Source organism: Camellia sinensis, chromosome 6, assembly GCF_055761805.1.
Source record: "Camellia sinensis isolate YWXY chromosome 6, ASM5576180v1, whole genome shotgun sequence".
Taxonomy (NCBI): domain Eukaryota; kingdom Viridiplantae; phylum Streptophyta; class Magnoliopsida; order Ericales; family Theaceae; genus Camellia; species Camellia sinensis.
Genome location: NC_138966.1, coordinates 128555825 through 128575043, shown reverse-complemented (window position 1 = coordinate 128575043; position 19219 = coordinate 128555825). Strand labels below are relative to the sequence as shown.

Sequence of the window (19219 nt, the reverse complement as noted above, 5' to 3'; positions counted from 1 at the left end):
ACTTCAAAACATGATTTTAGCCTCTAAAAAACCTCTAAAAATCAGTGGTAAAAAGCTCAAAAAATGTTAACGAGAAGGTGGAAAACACAAGGGCAAAGGCCTTAAAAGCAAGGTTCAAACAAGGGTTATCAACCCCTCTACCTTTATTGGCCTTAAATCACAAGTTTCAACCCAAAAAGACGGGTTATAAAAAAACTCAAAAACAGCAAGAAAAGATAGAAAACAAGTAGTGTAGAGATGGTACAAAAACACTAGAATGTATACCTCTTGAATAAGAATGATCCCTTGAGTTACAAACCACTAATTTCACACTTCCAAGTGCCTCAAGAACTAAAATGCGAGCTCAAACCACCTCATCAAGAAACTCTCTAGGTTTGGTTTAGAGTGTTTAGGCAAAGGTTATGCAAGTTGCAAGAGAGAGAGAAAGGGAGAGAGAGATTTTTCAAATTTTTGCTCTCCAAAATTTTCTAAATTCCAAAATTTTTCTAACCTTGCAAACAAAAGAGAGGGTCATCTATGTATAGAAATATATGAGAGACCCTCGAAAATATCTTTACAAACACAGCTAGAATGCTGCATCCATCTGTGGGCGGCATGCCACACTAGTGGACGGCAAGTCCCTGAAGGCTTAGGCCTGAAAAACCACTGTTTTGGTCTAAACCAAGGCACAAGATTTGTAGGTTCAACACTGAGGTTTCCTGCTAAGGAAGTCAAGCATTGACAAGCGTACGCATTCATCATTGAGTGATCAATCAGTGGCACCCAAGTCTTAAGGGCCATCAAAAATGGGATGTCTACAGGTTCCTAAAGTTAAAATCCCTAAAGCCCTCCTAAAGAAAATCAGAGAACCATGGACGAAATGCTTAATAGTTAGATTGCTGGGGAATAGCATAGGCTATAAACTTTTCATGGCAAAAATGACAAAAATTTGGGGTTTGCATGCTGATTTTGAAGCACTTGATATAGGTAATGGCTTCTTTATAGTCAAGTTTGACATGGCAGATGATTACATGAAAGTTTTCACTGGTGGGCTTTGGATTGTGATGGACCACTATGTGACAGTAAGGAAGTGGCAGCAAGATAATGAATCTGATAAACCAGAAGAGGATATAACTATAATCTGGGTGCGGTTCCCAACTTTACCCATTGAGTATTATAATGAGAAGGCATTATATCACGTAGGAAAAGCATTGGGTATTCCTCTGAAGATAGACATTAACACAACAATGGCAACACAAGGGAAATATACACGAGTTTGTGTGGAGATGGATCTTCGGAAACCTCTGATCTCACACTTTTCAATAGCTAAACACACATATCAAATTGATTATGAGCATATACACTTACTTTGTTTTTCTTGTGGCAGGATTAGACAACATAGGGAAGCTTGTCGAAAGAACCCCAGATTGATACTTGAGAAGACATGACAATAAACAATTGGAGAAGACAACCAAAAGCTAGAAACTAGCACCAGCCCCAACAATGGGCCAGATCCAAAGAACACAAAACAAAAGCTGGAGCCCAACCCAGGAAACTATGGGTTGTGGATGACAGTGCCCAAAGGAAAAAAGAATCCAAGGAACCAACCTGTGCAAAAGAAGCAATCTATCCCACATAGCAATAGTTTTAAAGTTTTCAAAGAAGGAGGAGAGCACTCTAAAGGCCACAAAGCCCAAGCAGGAAGAGACAAAACTCATAGATGGAAAGCCCAAATAGATATGGGTTTCAAGTATAAGACAAGAGCAAATAGTAAAAGGTAGGATGTAACAACCCCGAACTATGATTAGCCATGAAACCATGATTAAGAATGCTTAATGAGAAATTAAGATGAAACTCTGAATCAATTGCATATGTGATGCATTATTTGTGTTTATATCTGTCTATTGTAGGCATATATGTTTGTGTTTTTGTTTTGTTCTATGAATTGAAGGCCTTATCGACATCTAATCACAAAATTGACTTGATTTATGTGTTATTTGGTATTTTTAGAATTTTATGGTAGGGTTGATTGAAATTCGATTCGGAACGAATTAAATTAGAATAATGAATGTCAATTTTCTTAGCTTTAAGTAATTCCCTAAGCAAGCCTATATAAGGCCTATACACACCACTAGAGTCATCTTTTCATCATCATCTTTGAGCCTACAAGAAACAAAACACGAGAGAGAGGAAGAGGAGAATAAGAGGGTTGAGATCAAAACTTGAGCTTGGAAGAAATTGCTAGAGAACTCAAGGGAGTTAGTTTAGAACCTTAGTGAATTCGCCAACTAAAGCTTAATTGAGAAGTTGAGGTAAGGATTCAACACTTAGATTATATAATTATGATATTTAGGACATGATTTCTAAGGTATTAAGTGGAATTATGCAAGAAATGAGCTAGTAAAGTAGAGAAGGTGAACATTTCATACATGCATGGGCATTTCATGGATTTGGAGTTTTGATTTCAACAAATTCTGACATGCAAGGACCTATTTTTGTTCAATTATGGGAGCTCATTGTGGTTTTGCACTTTAACACTCCATTGAACATGTTTTTGAAGGTTAAAGTCCTTGACAACACTTGCATGTTATATATGCATAATGGTCAAGTTTGGTTTTGAAGAATTCACTTGCTTTTGAGCCTTGATTTTGTGTAATGAACCTTAATTCATGATGTTTCATAAGTTTACAAGTGTTTTCTCAAGTTTTGGGGCCCAAAGGTTGTGTTTTACAGTTTTGAATTTGAGTTTTGAACTTAGAAGAGCAATTTGGAAATTCCAGATTATGCCCCTCCACTCACATAATTGATCCTCCGCTCGAGCGGAAGAAGTTGCACTCAAGCGAGGCCCTGTTTTCAGCATATTTGACTAAGCGTTTTCAAGTGTAATTTTGCATCCTCATTGCATCCTAGGCATTCCTAGGCCAAGATTAAAACATAAAAATGAGGATAAGGACTAGAAACATGGCAAGTTAATGTTTCACTGTGTATATATCTGTTATGTTGTGTAGGTCACGCATCGGAAGCTATATGATTTGTTTGCTCTGTTTGTCTGCTTTTGGAGCCATCTGTGAGTAATAACTTAGAAAAGCTATGTTCAACTTTATCTATTTTCTATATGATAAAATAAAATATGTTTTCTGAAATGATATGTTATGTATAATGAATGATTGTCCAATTTCTGAAAATGTATTCGTGGCATCCTTGGCATCATGTGATATCTATTAGTTGTTACCTGGTATCAGAGGTTCCATTATGGAACATAGTAGTTTGTTATCTGTTACCCGTATCAGAGGCTCCATCATAGGGCTCAGCATATCTGTTATCTCTTACCTGGATCCAAAGGTTTCTTTATGGAATTGGTTATACATAACCACCATATTTTATGTATCTATTTTGTTAGCACTAATGGATGTACCACGTATGTGTAGACGTCCCCGAACATCCCGGGAGGGAAATCCCGTTTTGTTCATTTGGGGCTCACTACAGTTCGGACTTGAAAGTCACGGTCCTGTATCTAATCTCGCAGAGTGCAATGCAAGACCGATGAATCATCAAAGAGTCCAAATCCGGCAAATCGTTTTTGAAAACAGATTTTTTGAAAGTAGTGCCAAGCATGGACTGCTTTGCCAGATGCAGAGTCACTACCTAAATATTTTATTTTGGGGAATTTAGGAAACCCTGACTCGTTTACCTAAGGCCACGTGTCCGTCATCACCAAAGTTACCTTGGCTCGGGAACTTGGGTACGATTAGAGAAGGTCACTTCGTGAGCACCCCCGCTCGCCCGATCAAAGATCGGCCTCTACTAACCATGATATCGAGTTTTGAAAACATATGTGTTCTTATTCCGGTTTATTAGCCTAGAATTACTATGTGATGCGCGTAGTATACAAGTATAGACCGGATCGCCTGAATTGGAACAAAACATTTCATGTTTGTTTTTTAAAGAGGTTTGCTACTCGTAAGTAGGCTTAAAATGCAGATTTTGCCACCCTCGGGTGGGCTTAGAAAAGATGATTTTCCCACTATCTAGTGGGCTCAAAACTCGCAACCAATGAATTGTTCCAATCCAAGTAATCCAACCTTCACCCACAGGCATTCAGACAGTTATATCACATAAGCAGTTAACCTCATGGTAAGCATGCTATCATGGCAGTCACTCACACAAATGCAAGGATGCTAAAGTATAAACACTTATCGAGTACTCCGAGCCAAAGAAAGAAGCTAATTAGAAATCATGCCTGAATCCTAACTATGCTAAGAATGCCTAATGCAACACATGCAAAAATGCAACTACAATAGGCTCGGCTATTCTAAGATGGCATATGAGATGCGACAATCGATACATGTATTCAACTTGGAATTGAAATACAATGCAGTTAGCATGATGCGCCGAGCCCGGTGCATGCAATACAGATGAATGAATGCAAACATGCGAACATATAGATGCTAATTGAAACATGCCCTAATCTAACCATCATAAGCTAGTAAATAAAAGGGAGAAAGACGTGGGGTTAGAAGACATACATCACACACACGCACACTTATTACAATTGTGCCCTTGCTCGGAGGGTTCGAATAAATAATACAGTCCGAATAAATAATTAATTACTCTAACTAATTAAATATTACAAAACCCTAATTAATTAACAAATTAACTAGGAAAGCGAATAAACTAGCATGCAAGCTATAAAATGGACTGCCTCAGCTCTTGTTCCGAATGATAAAAGATGCATGCATGCTCGCGTCGCCTCGTCGGTAAATTCCATCGCGATGCCTCGCCTCACCATTGTTTGCAATTGACCTCAGAAACTTGCACAAAGCTCTAGAAGGCTGAAACTCCACCTTGGGAAGGCCACCGACCAGTTATTAGCATGGGAGACCACCTGCCGACCACCCTTTGTGGTGGAGACCAAAGAGGGTGGTCGGCCTGCCAGAAAATCTGGTCGGCCGACCAGTTTCCACCTCTGGTTTCTGGTTTTTTCTGCAACAAAGGCAAGACAGGGAAAAGGCAATGTATTTTCAACAAATGTGTGCATGACCACTCTCCCTATCATTGCACAAGCTCTAGGGAGTGTAGTCCTCGATCCTCGTGCCATCAATCACGCATCTCGATGCATAATGGCCGAGAAGTCGAATTGCACGACTCGATGTGAAATGAATACACATATATGCAACTAAAGCCAACGACTCTATCATGGATAGTCAAGAGTGTCGGCGACCGAGAATGGAGGCACGATCCGTCACTTGGAGTACAAAATGTCCCTCGTTTCTCGTGTTTGGACTAAACCCTACTCCAAACACAATGCAATATGCATGGCATGCATAAATGCAACTCTAACATGCAACCTAGATGTAAATGCCACTGAATGACGCAAACATGCAAGGGATGACATGCAAACATGCTACTAGCATACACAATGCTATGAAATAATCAATGGCATACTCAATGCAAGATGATTCTATATGGCATACGCAATGCATATGAAGACTAACAAACACAATGAAACGAACAAGGCATACACAATGCGATGATCAAATCATGCAACAACGTGAACTAAATGGCATACACAATGTAAGATGGACTTAAACCAACATGAGTGGACCTTAGCCACACCCAAATCAGTGGCCATATGATGAAAATGAGACAACCGAAATACATACAAACATGCACGGACGCAAAGGACCGATCCTAAGGCACAACATGCAACTCTAACAAAGCATGGAAAGTGATGAAATATGGCATAGAATGGCACATGATCCAGCTCTGAAATATGATACACAATGGTTCCGAATCATGAAAACACTTCACACGATGCATGTTAAATGGCCCGAATACCGAAACTAGTGAAGTGCGTTACACTAGGGGTACACAAAGCAATGCACAAATGGAAAAACCACCCCCAAACAGACCCTACGTAGGTTCTAGACAGTGGGAAAATGGCCTAAAATGATGGCTCAAAGTGCAAGGAAATGAAGCTCATTCAAAGGTCCGAAAACGAGGCATTTATGCACAACTCTCAAACGCATTTAAAGAGTGGAAAACATGACAATATGGCATGCATGTAAGCTTTGAAATATGATGTGTAATGGCCTCAAAAGCTTAAAACACCTCAGCATATGCATGTAATAGACCTCGAAACTCAAAGCTAAGCATGGATATTGAACTACAAGCATGCAAAATAAGCATCATTCGACCATGAGACCCAAAAACAGAGCTGAGGTAGTCCAAAATATGCACAAAATCAATTTAAGGCATGACCAAAAAGTGCTAACATGAACGGCCAAAACAACATGCAACATAGGCTAGTAAGCATGGTCTACACTACATGTATATGAAGCACATGAGGGGCCACCAAACCAGCCAAAAACAGAAATATGGCATGCCAAAATATGACCAAAAAGCCACTGAAACTCAGTCAACACATGTTAGAATGAAGTGTTCCATTGAAAGGCCAATGAGAGGGTTGTTCTACAAATGTATGATGGACACACAAAATGGCAAAACTACCTCTAGATAGAGGTTATGAGGGCCCTAAAACTCACTAAAAAGGACCTGAAATGAGTCTAGGAAGCATGCAAGTAAAGGCCCCTTTGGAAGGCCTTGAAGAGGATTACTCTACACATGCATAATAGACATTCAACATGACAAAAATGGATCTAGACAGAGCCTATTCAGGTCACAAAACTCACAAATAGGGGCTCCTTTGTAAGGCCAACAAAGCTAGTAAACAAAACAAGGGGTGAGAGGGTCACCCCTCTCTGATTTTGAGGCTCAAAAACACATGTTAGCCACTGAAAATCTGCTGGATTTCAGTGGCTAAAAGGCCAAACCAAGGCCAACACAAATGCTCTAATGCATAGCTCAAAACAAGAGGAAATGAAGCATGCAAGGGGGTAGATGACCCCTAACAGAAAAATGGCCTTAAACAAACATGTTTAGAAGCTCAAAACAAGACTTTTTACAGTTTATGAAAAAGCCTAAATATGCTTGAAAATAGAGCTAAACTATGAAGCAAAAGAAGGCTACAAAGAGGGAAATAGAGACTTACCCTTGTAGAGAAGAAGGCCAACAGCTTCTGGACCAATGTAGCAAGCTTTGAACCTCTGAAAAACACCTCCAAGGTTCTTAGAGTGATGGTGGAGGTGTTGTGGTTAGAGGTGTAGGGCAATGGTGCAAGAGCTTTTATCTTGGAGCTCAAGTGTAGAGATATAGGGAGAGAGGTATATAAGCTTTAGATGCAAAAATCTCAACCTTGGCTCATGAGGGAGAGGCTTCCTCTTATAGAAGAGGAGGTCCAAGGCTTCTCTTAGAAACTTGGAGCAAAGGGGCCAAGCTTCTAAAGGAAGCTAAACCAAAAGGGTCAAGCTTCTTCAGGAAACTAGACCAAAGGGGTCAAGCTTCCTCAAGAAGCTAAACAAAAGGTCAAGCTTCTCTTAGAAGCTAAGAGTAAAGGACCAGGCTTCTTTAAGAAGCCAAAACAAGAGGGTCAAACCTCCAAGGATGGAGCAAATGCCTCCCAGCTGGCACAACTGGATTGCATTCAGGGAGACCAAAAAGCAGAAGGCTGGCCGACCAGTTCAAGTTGTTAGCCGACCACTTGCCCTGGTCGGCCGACTTGGGGTCAAAAGGGTCAAGCTCAAAAGGTGGTCGGCCAGCCCATATTGGTGGTCTCCCAGGTGAATGCAACTCAGTGGTGGTATGGGAGACCAGAAATTATGGCTCAAAAGTGAGGAAGACCACCTGCCTGTCAAGAAAAACTGGCCGATTGGGAATGGTGGTCTCCAAGAAAAAAAGATGGTCTCCCACCCTACTACCATCTTCCTAACAATGAAACTAGGGTCCATGCTGAAAATGAACCCACATCGATGTGAAACGAAGGTTCGGGGGCAAAAACGGGCAGCCGGGAGCCCCGAAAACTAACTATTAAGCATCGAAAGTGGTGTGCGACCACGAAGGTCGTAAACAAAACAAAGTTGTAAACAGACCCTAGGCAAGTCCAAGATAGTGGGAAAATGGCCTAAAATGATGGCTCAAAGTGCAAGGAAATGAAGCTCATTCAAAGGTCCGAAAACGAGGCATTTATGCACAACTCTCAAACGCATTTAAAGAGTAGAAAACATGACAATATGGCATGCATGTAAGCTCTGAAATATGATGTGCAATGGCCTCAAAACATAAAAACACCTCAGCATATGCATGTAATAGACCTCAAAACTCAAAGCTAAGCATGGATATTGAACTACAAGCATGCAAAATAAGCATCCTTCGACCATGAGACCCAAAAACAAAGCTCAGGCAGTCCAAAATATGCACAAAATCAGTTTAAGGCATGGCCAAAAAGTGCTAACATGAAGGGCCAAAACAACATGCAACATAGGCTAGTAAGAATGGTTTACACTACATGTATATGAAGAACATGAGGGGGCACTAGCCCAGCCAAAAAAGAAACATGGAATGCCAAAATATGACCAAAAACCCATTGAAACTCAGTCAACACATGTTAGAATGAAGTGTTCCTTTGAAAGGCCAATGAGAGGGTTGTTCTACACATATATGATGGACACACAAAATGGAAAAACTACCTCTGGAAAGAGGTTATGAGGGCCCTAAAACTCACTAAAAAGGGCCTGAAATGAGTCTAGGAAGCATGCAAGTAAAGGCCCCTTTGGAAGGCCTTGAAGAGGATTACTCTACACATGCATAATAGACATTCAACATGACAAAAAGGGCTCTGGAAAGAGCCTATGCAGGTCACAAAACTCACAAAAAGTGGCCTGAAACATGGCTTTGAAACATGCAAATAGGGGCTCCTTTGTAAGGCCAACAAAGCTAGTAAACAAAACAAGGGGTGAGAGGGTCACCCCTCTCTGATTTTGAGGCTCAAAAACACATGTCAGCCACTAAAAATCCACTGGATTTCAGTGGCTAAAAGGCCAAACCAAGGCCAACACAAATGCTCTAATGCATAGCTCAAAACAAGAGGAAATGAAGCATGCAAGGGGGTAGATGACCCCCAACATAAAAATGGCCTTAAACAAACATGTTTAGAAGATTAAAACAAGACTTTTTTTAGTTTATGACAAAGCCTAAATATGCTTTCAAATAGAGCTAAACTATGAAGCAAAATAAGGCTACAAAGAGGGAAGTAAAGATTTACCCTTGTAGAGAAGAAGGCCAGCAGCTTCTGGACCAATATAGAAAGCTTTGAACCTCTGAAAAATAGCTCCAAGGTGCTTAAAGTGATGGTGGAGGTGTTGTGCTTGGAGGTGTAGGGCAATAGTGCAAGAGCTATGGAGTTTCGGAGCTCAAGTGTATAGATATAGGGAGAGAGGTGTATAAGCTTTAGATGCAAAAATCTCAACCTTGGCTCATGAGGGAGAGGCTCCCTCTTATAGAAGAGGAGGTCCAAGGCTTCTCTTAGAAACTTGGAGCAAAGGGGCCAAGCTTCTAAAGGAAGCTAAACCAAAAGGGTCAAGCTTCTTGAGGAAGCTAGACCAAAGGGGTCAAGCTTCCTCAAGAAGCTAAACAAAAGGTCAAGCTTCTCTTAGAAGCTAAGAGTAAAGGACCAAGCTTCTTTAAGAAGCCAAAACAAGAGGGTCAAACCTCGGAGGATGGAGCAAATGCCTTCCAACTGGCACAGCTGGATTGCATTCAGGGAGACCAAAAAGCAGAAGGCTGGCCGACCAGTTCAAGTTGTCAGCCGACCACTTGCCCTCGTCGGCCGACCAGGGGTCAAAAGAGTCAAGCTCAAAAGGTGGTCGGCCAGCCCATATTGGTGGTCTCCCAGGTGAATGCAACTCAGTGGTGGTATGGGAGACCAGAAAATGTGGCTCAAAAGTGAGGGAGACCACCTGCCTGTCAAGAAAAATCGGCCGACCGAGAAAGATGGTCTCCAAGAAGAAAAGGTGGTGTCCCACCCTACTACCACCTTCCTAACAACGAAACTAGGGTCCATGCCAAAAATAAACCCACACCAATGCGAAACGAAGGTTCGGGGGCCAAAACGCGCAGCCGAGGGCCCCGAAAACTGACTATTAAGCATCGAAAGTGGCGTGCGACCACGAAGGTGGTCTCCCGGGCCACAGTGTCCCTCTAAGGAGAGGAAACAAGGTGTGTGCCAAAAACCAGAGCAAACGGAGGTAGTTAAGCGGTCCCGAACCGAGGCACACGACTGACGGCTCCGAAAAATCAGAAACTGGTCTCCAAACGGGAAAAAAATGGCCTACGACCAAGAAACGTAACCTACGGCCACTGAGAGATGGTCTACGAGACGTCTCCCGCCCTTCGGGAAGAGAAAACAGAGAAAATAAGACCTGGTTCGCAAATCGAGGCAAGGCACGAAAAGGTTCCGAAGCCCGGAGGCAAGGCTCCCAGCCGAGACTTTATAACCTCAGAACGAGCACAATATGCAACATCACCGAGCGCTCAGTTAGTGACGTCTGAGTCTTAAGGTCCGTCAAAAATGGTCTATTAGCTGTTACCTGGTATCAGAGGTTCCATTATGGAACGTAGTAGTTTGTTATCTGTTACCCGTACCAGAGGCTCCGTCATAAGGCTCAGCATATCTGTCATCTGTTACCCAGATCCAGAGGTTTCTTTATGGAATTGGTTATACATAACCACCATATTTTATGTATCTATTTTGTTAGCACTAATGGATGTACCACGTATGATTAAACATGAACTCTAATTTCTATGTATGACTATGAATTTGTTTATGATATGAACTCTGATTTTCGAATCTGATATGGGACATCATTCAATTAAAACTCTTTACTCTGGTATTATTCACTGGGCTTCCACTTACTATTTATATTATGTATGCAGGTAATCAAGCGCGTGACCCGGCTCATTGATGATCGCCTGGAGCTTGTTTTGTCGACCAACCCTTGTACTTTCCAAGGAGGTTCCGAAGGTCGTGTGGTCATGTTTTGTGAATGTATAAGGCTTCTTTTCTTTTGGTATATGTATAAGTTTTTCGTTTATCTATACATTGTGCTACATCCCCTTTTGACTTTATCTGTGTAAATGGGTGACGTAAGACTACTGTATTTATGATGTCACATGTACATCTATAAGTTTTTGAAAATTTTGTCCCATGTACGTCTACAAAGCTCAATGGACTATGTATGTCTATATATTTGCTTCTGCAGCCCCTTAATATGTGACAAACTATTCAGAGGCCTTTGGTAATCCAAGGATTACTTGCCGGTTGTGATGTTAAACCTATAGGGGCGGGTTTGGGTCGTGACACAGGAAGTGAGAGAAAGCACTGAAAGAGGAAAGGAAAACAAAAAATGATGAGATCAAACTAGGAAAAGTAGTAGCAGCTGACATGAAATTATGAGATCCAAAGGCTGACTTGGAAACAAGTGAGTTTACTCCTTCCCATACCACCCCCATAATCACACTACCCACCCAATCAATTACCATCATTGCTTAACCTCCAACATCAAAAACCCACCTACTCGCCACCATCAATAATTCCGAACCCAACCAAAAGAAACCCGACACTAACACACCCCAACCCAAAGAACCGCCAGACAAAAATAGAAAAGGAATGGGAGAACTTACCAACACTAAAACATACACTAACTCAAGACAGAGTGATTGTGGCTTTTATGCTAGAGAAAGAAATGTTTCACCTCATCACCTCTGAAGGATGGAACGTGGAAATAAAAGTGAGAATCCAGCCATGGAGGCAAGTGGAGGCAAGCCAGAATCTGCACTATGTTGTGATATCTCCCATAAAATCGATGGAAGACAACCACAAAGCTGTGAGGGGCCATCTGGCTCTTGAGGACCAGAACCTAAGGGGTGAGCAACGGATATATTGATCCGCCTAAACCGGCCAAACCGAACCAATCCGCTGCATTTTGGACGGATGTGTGATAACGAGCGGACGGTTGCGGATTAATTTTTTCCAATCCGACTAGTTTTGGACAGATGGCAGATTTGAGGTTCTTTTGGCCGCAACCAAACCACTAAACCGCGAGCACCCCTATTATTTTGTAGGACTTTATATTTTCAATTTGTTTAGATATTTTGTTTCTGTTTTCAATTGAAAAAAGACTTTAAATATTCTGTTGAAAAACAGTTTTCAACTTGAATATATTTTTTGAATTGAAAAAAATAAATGTATTATTTATCTATATTTTTTTGGTTTTTAAATCTAATTCTAAAAATAATAAATAAAACTTGATATGTGCTGGTTGGCTTTTGTTTTCAAAACAGATATAGATGTACCAATACAAAGGCATACAATCTTTACTACTACTATGCTCACGGTTTTAGTGGTTTGAATTGTTTTTATATTTTAAGAACCACAGATTGTAATACTTTATGTGGATGAGGCAGGTAGTGATTGTAATATTCTAAAGTTTCAAACTTTCTTTCTTTGGATGAGGCATGCTGTGATTATAATACTTTTTTAAGTCATTGACAATAATTTTTTTTTTTTTTTTTTAGGAAGTGCACAAGTTGAATTATATTGAAAATTTATCAAATTTTAAATCGCTAAACCGATTCACATCCATCCGCTAATTCGTCAATCTACTCAATCTACATCTGCCAGATTGGCAGACAAATGCAGATTGATTTTCTCCAATCACCCAATCTAGCGGACGGATGGCGGATTGGAGGTTCCATGGCCGCAACCGACCCATGCCCGCCCCTACCAGAACCCACTACCCAACCAAAATATACCTTCCATGGATATGTTGATCTAAAATTGCAAGGGACAAGAAATCAAAGGTTTAAGAGAACTATGAGAGAACTAGTTCAAATCCAAAAATCAGATATACTCATACTTATGGAGACCAAAGTGGAGTATAAATCTGTGGGAATGTTTTTTCATTGCATGGGCTTCACTGTTTCTGCACATGTGGATCCACTTGTCCGCAGTGGAGGCATTTGGATGACTTGGAATCTAAATGTGGTTAATGTTCGAGTGGTGGAGGTGTGATACCCCTGTTCCGTGGTATGCTAATTGGTCCTTAATTTGAGTATGAATATGTGATTAGTATGATTTGTTGTGCAATTATGTGAATATATGCGGTTTTGAATTTCTATCTATTCACCGTGGGAATATCTGTTTGACTATTTGCTTTGGAAATTAAATTGAGGGCCTTATAGGCCACAGAACCCGAAATTGATTGTGCCATTGTGATTGGCATCATTTTTAGAGCCTACGGTGAAGTTTAATTGCAAAATTGATTCAGACCAGATTAAGTTGATTAAATTGGTGAATTAGTGCCTAACTATTTAAAATTATTAATTGTGGCTAGTGGGACTTGTTGTATTTGAGCACTATACCCTCATTTCTCTCCTTTAGCTTCACTTGGGCTGATCAAACTCTAAGAAAAAGAGAGGGGCTGGCTGTTAGAGAGAGAGAGGGAGAGAATTGTGTAATTTTTGACTCAAGCTTGGGAATTTGAAGTCTAGTTAAAGAATTAACCATAGATTGGGCTTCTAGGTAAGCATTGATTCTTGAATTCATGAGTTTAAGGTGTAATCTTGTGTGCTCAAAGTTAATTTATGGTCAAGAGCATGTTTTGAATTTGTTTTGTTGAATTGGAAAACCATATATGCATGCATGTATGTAATTGGTTGGAATTTGCATAATTGAGCTTGAATTACATGATTCATGTTGCAATTTGGTTGAAATCCATGTAAATTTGTAGTTGAAGCTCATGTGTGTAATCACCATTGGTATCATCTAAGTTGAGAATGGGAGCTAGACATCACATGCATGTACAATCTATGAAGATAAGAGCTTTGAATGCATAAATGTGTATGCTAGAATTGAGTTTGGTGTCAATTTGAGCCATGCATGTGTTAAATCTTTGAAATTGAGCTCCATGATGATGTGTTTTGGTGTTTATACCATGTTAATACAAGTATATGTGGAATTGGAGCTATAAAATGCATGAATTGTTGGTTAAGAGTCAAATTTGAACTCAAGAACACAATCTGGGAAACCCAGAATTTTGATGTCCGCTCGAGCGGGAAATACGTGCTCCCAGTACTTTTTGCAGACTTGGTGTCCGCTCGAGCGGAATATTTCACGCTCGAGCGTGGAGCTTTGTAGACAGGCCTTCCGCTCGAGCGCCCTATTTCACGCTTGAGCTTATTTTTCATGCAACCAGTACTTTTGCAGGTCTTAAAGGTCCGCCCGAGCGGGGTAGTCCACGCTCGAGTGGGGACCCTGTCTTCTAAGATTTTGAGCGGGGTAGTCCACGCTCGAGTGGGGACCCGGTCTTCTAAGATTTTGTTTTCGCATTCTGTGTTCCGTTTTCCATTCTCTTTCACTTGCAAGCACTCTTAGGCATGTGTTAAACATTGTAAATGAGTTAAAGAGATAAGAATAAAGCCTAAAGAGGAAAATGTGAATTTGGAACGGATTGGATTGTTAGTGACCCTTTTGTGTTCATGGAATGTGTAGGGTCGAGCTCCAAGGCAAATCCGCAAACCGATCACTGTCAGTAATATCTAAAATACATATTGTTGTCCAATTGCTTACTTCTATGTAAGTTTTGTAAAGTTCATTAATTTTGAATGGTGGACAAAGTTTGAAAGGCTTAAATGCCAATCTGATATGACAAGTTTGAAAGGCTTAAATGCCAGTTTGACATAACAAGTTTGAAAGGCTTAAATCCCAATCTGATATGACAAGTTTAAAAGGCTTAAATGCCAATTTGACATAACAAGTTTGAAAGGCTTAAATGCCAGTTTATTATGACAAGTATGAGAGGCTTGAATGCCAGTTTGACATAACAAGTTTGCAAGGCTTAAATGCCAGTTTGATATGACAATTTTGAGAGGCTTAAAGGCCAGTTTGATATTACAAGTTTGAAAGGCTTAAATGCCAGTTTGATATGACAAGTTTAGAAGGGCCGAAAGGCCAGTCTGATACGAAAGTTTGATAAGGCCAAAAAGGCCAGTCTGATATAAACTTTCGAAAAAGGCCAAAGGCCAGTTTGACATGAATGAATTGGGCCAAAGGCCGTCTGTTATATAATGTTCCAATGTATTTTCTTTATTTGATATTATTCACTGGGCTTCCGCTCACGCTCATTCATGTGTTTGTAGGTGAGCAAAGAGAGGTCCAAACCCAGACCCAGCCCCAGTGAAGTCTGTATGGAACAACCGAGTTTTGGAAAGTCAACCTATGTGTCTCACGCATGAGACTCGCCTTCGCCTTTGTTATTTTGTTTTATGTTGTCACGTTGGCGGAGCCTTTGTATATATCTGTATATAGTTCATGGGTTGACTTAGTTTTGGATGATCCTGTCTGTACAAAACTTTTTGATACTTTAATTCTGTTGTGAGTTATTAATGTTTATATGTATGACTTGTTTGACGTGCCATGTAAGCACAGCTCTAAGGGCAAAGTTTTTAAATTACTTCCGTTTGGCCCCCATTAACTCTGTTAAAATACGTTTGGTTTGGTTTGAGGCCGTAGGTAATCTCACGATTACTGGCCGGTTATGTCCTTAACCCACGGGGGCGGGTTCGGGTTATGACAGAGTGGTATCAGAGCACGAGTTAATAACTCACACACTTGTCCAAAAGAGCAATAAGCATCTAGAAAAGATCTAAGATGCATTCATGTGATAAGTCTGAATTTGAAAGCATTAAGTATATGCTTAAATGTTTCGATATGAACAACTATGTGTTATAAATCTATGATTTGCTTGCATTGCAAATTATTTGAATATGTATGCTTCCTGCTATATGCATGCTTGTATATCTTTCGTATAAAGCATAATGCAAGTTTAATCAGATGGTGAGAACAAGAGGTGATGAGATAGAGGAATCTTCTACTGCCAGACTGGACAGAATGGAAAGACTGATACAGGAAATGGAAGAAACTTTGAGACAGCAACAGGAGTGGCAGCAACCACATCCGCCACCTCCACCTCCGGCACCACCTGTGCCAGATAATCAGAATGATGACCAAATCATAGCTCTCACCAAAGAGTTCAAGAAAATGAAACCACCACAGTTCCATGGCAGACTAGATCCTTTGAAAGCTAAAGGTTGGGTTCTCAGGATCGAAAAACTATTTGAAGTGTTCCCGTGTTCGGAGACACAGAAAGTGTTTCTAGCCACCTTTATGCTAAAAGACGAAACAAGAAGATGGTGGATGTTAATGCATGAGAGTTACAAAGACGCTGACTGGGAAAAATTTCTGGAAATTTTCTACGACAAGTACTTCCTGCAGTGTGTTTGGGATAGGAAAGTGGCAGAATTTATGGAATTAAAACAAGACAGTATGGCAGTGGCTGAGTATGAGGCCAAATTCATTGAATTGTCCAGGTTTGCGCCACATGTGATTGATACAGACTATAAGAAGGCGAGACATTTTGAAGGTGGGCTTCGAAGTGACATCCTTGAAAGGGTGAATGTCTTAAAGCTAGAAATTTACATTGGAGTGCTAGATAGGGCCATCATATTAGAGGCCAACATAGCTAGACAAGCCAAGCCAACAACAAAATGGAAAGGTAACAAGAGACAAGGCTTCTTTTCAAAGAAGAAGTTTCTAAAAAAGCAAAACACAAGCTCCTCAAATACCTCGAATTCTTCCCAAGACACATCTCCCATGTGCAACATTTGCAGCAAAAGACACCGTGGGGTTTGTTACCGTGTGTCAGGGGCCCGTTCCAAGTGTGGTAAACAAGGGCACATGGCCCGAGATTGTAATTAAAATGGAGGAACGAAAGCTACTAGTTCCACTGCATCGATCCCAAAGCCAGGAAACACTTTGAGATCTGCTACCACCAGGGATACCGTGTGACAGGGGAGAATTTTTGCGCTTGTTCCGGGCGATACACGGAATGCCAACGCAGTTGTCTCAGGTACTATTTCTATATGTAATCAGGATGCTTTTGTGTTAATTGACTCTGGATCCACACACTTTTTTGTGACATATGCATTTGCATCTAGACTGAATAGACCCTTAGAATTACTGCCATATCTGCTATGTGTATCTGCTCCATCTGGGGAATCTGTGTTGTGTGAATCTATATACCGATTTTCTGAGATGTGTTTTGAGGATGCTATCCTATATGTAGATTTGCTGCCCTCGAACTTTAGACACTTTGACGTAATTTTGGGCATGGATTGGTTGACCAAATATTGTGCCACCATAAATTGTGTGACAAAACGGGTTGTGTTTAAACTACCAGAATGGAATGAGATGGTGTTTGTGGGAAATGGGTAATTGTAACAGCGCCCGCGTGGGCCTCAAGCTACAGTTCGGACTCTCGATTTGTGTCACGGTTCTTAGTCTGAACCAAAGAGTCCAAATCTGGCAAATCGTTTTGAGAAACAGATTTTTGAAAAAGTAGTGCCAAACATGGACTGCTTTGCCAGATACAGAGTCGCCACCTAAATATTTTTAAAATGGGGAAATTTAGGAAACCCTGACTCGGTGCCGAAGGCCACATGTCCGTCATCACCGGAGTTGTCTCGGCTCGGGAGCTTGGGTACGATCGGGGAAGGTCAGCTATGAGCACCCCCTTTCGCCCGGTCTGAAGACCAACCTCTACTAACCGTGATATCTGTTTTTGAAAACTTTATGTGTTCTTATTCCATTTATTAGCCTAGAATTACTATGTTATGCGCACAGCAAACAAGTATAGACCAAATTGCCAAAATTGGAACAAAACATTTTATGTTCGTTTTGAAGATGGTTTGCTACTCGTAAGTAGTCTAAAATGCAGGTTTTGCCACCCTCAAGTGGGCTTTTGGAAAAGATGGTTTTGCCACTATCTAGTGGGCTTAAAACAAATATAGTTTTAACGCATTATCCTAATTTAAGCAATTTGACCTCCACCCACAGGCATTCAAGCAATTTATCTCATGTAAACACTTAGCCGCATGGCAAGCATACTATTATGGCAACATTCACACGCATGTTGGATGCTAAAGCATAACCACTTACATTGTACTCCGTGCCAAAACAATAAACTAGTTAGCAAATGTGCGTGTCCTAGTTCATTTTATTTTGCCTAATGTAACACATACAAGATGCAATTTTAGTTAGGCTCGGTTAACCTAAATATGGCATACGATATGCAACCAACTGATTCATGTATTCAATTTTGGAATTTGAAAATACGAATGCGATTAGTATGATGTACCGAGCCCGATGCATGTCAACAAATGCATGAATGCACGCATGCATATCATAAGGTATGCTAATTTCAAAAATGCCCTAATCTACCATCATAAGCAGGTAAATAAAAGGGAAGAAAGAAATGGGGATTGGAAGACATACACACACTCACCCACACTTATTACATGTTTACCCTCACTCAGAGGGTTCGAATTAATATTACAGTCCCAAAATAATGAACAAATAAATTTATTACAAAATTCCCTAATTAATTAAAAGAAAGGAAGCAAAAGAAAGAAGAGGGGTGGCCACAGCCTCTGCCTCGGGGTGCGCAGATGATGCATGCTCGAATCCGTCCTGCCCGGAAAACCCGTACTATACTCTTGTCGCCTCTGTTTGTACTGCCTTGTCTTTCTGAAAATTGCCAAAATACTGGAACAAGCCCCTTGCATCCTGCAGAGCACCACCGGCCAGACAGAATTGCCACCGGCACTTCACAATTACCATCGGCACTTTATTGGATTCATCGGCACTCCAGATAGTGCCGGTCGGCACTAAATTATGCCGGTCGGCCGAAACTTCCTGCAGAAGACAATTTGACAGCAAACAGAGAACAGACAGTGCATGGCATGGAGTTTTTGGACACATGTAAGCATGGTCCTACTTCTTATCATATTTTGAACTCAAAGAAGCATGACTTTCGATCCTTGAACCATCAATGGTACATGGTGGGTCAAAGGATCGAATTTGCCATTTGATATGAAGATGTATGCAACAAACAACATGAAAACCGGGGCCTTATCAAGTTGGAGTCAAAGGTCCCGATGACCGGGAATCGAGGCACATTGCATCACTTGAAGTATGAATGGTCCTTGATTCCCACACTTAGTTTGACACCCCAAACCAAGTAAATGCAATGCATGTAATGCTCAACAAGGCTCAAATGTATCATGCCACCAAGATGTAAAGCACAACAAGCATTATGCAGCCAATATGACAAATGTATAATACCAAGCATAGAAGGTACAAACATGATACAAACATGGACCAAATTGACCATGGGATTGATGTGCTACAAAGCTTAATGGAACAACTATGCAACAAACATGGAGCAAG

General features: G+C 40.8%; 1 protein-coding gene across 1 annotated transcript; it reads left to right on the top strand.

Annotated features, from left to right (window-relative positions):
- Positions 1-785: 785 nt before the first annotated feature.
- On the top strand, positions 786-1372 carry LOC145793573 (uncharacterized). The gene is made up of 2 exons (XM_082876434.1): positions 786-1253; positions 1367-1372. Exons 1-2 carry the CDS (start codon positions 786-788, stop codon positions 1370-1372), a joined length of 474 nt encoding a protein of 157 aa, XP_082732560.1.
- Positions 1373-19219: the final 17847 nt, after the last annotated feature.

What these genes read in the sequence shown, in the direction of transcription:
- LOC145793573 (XM_082876434.1), top strand. Translation starts at nt 786, where the DNA reads ATGGGATGTCTACAGGTTCCTAAAGTTAAAATCCCTAAAGCCCTCCTA.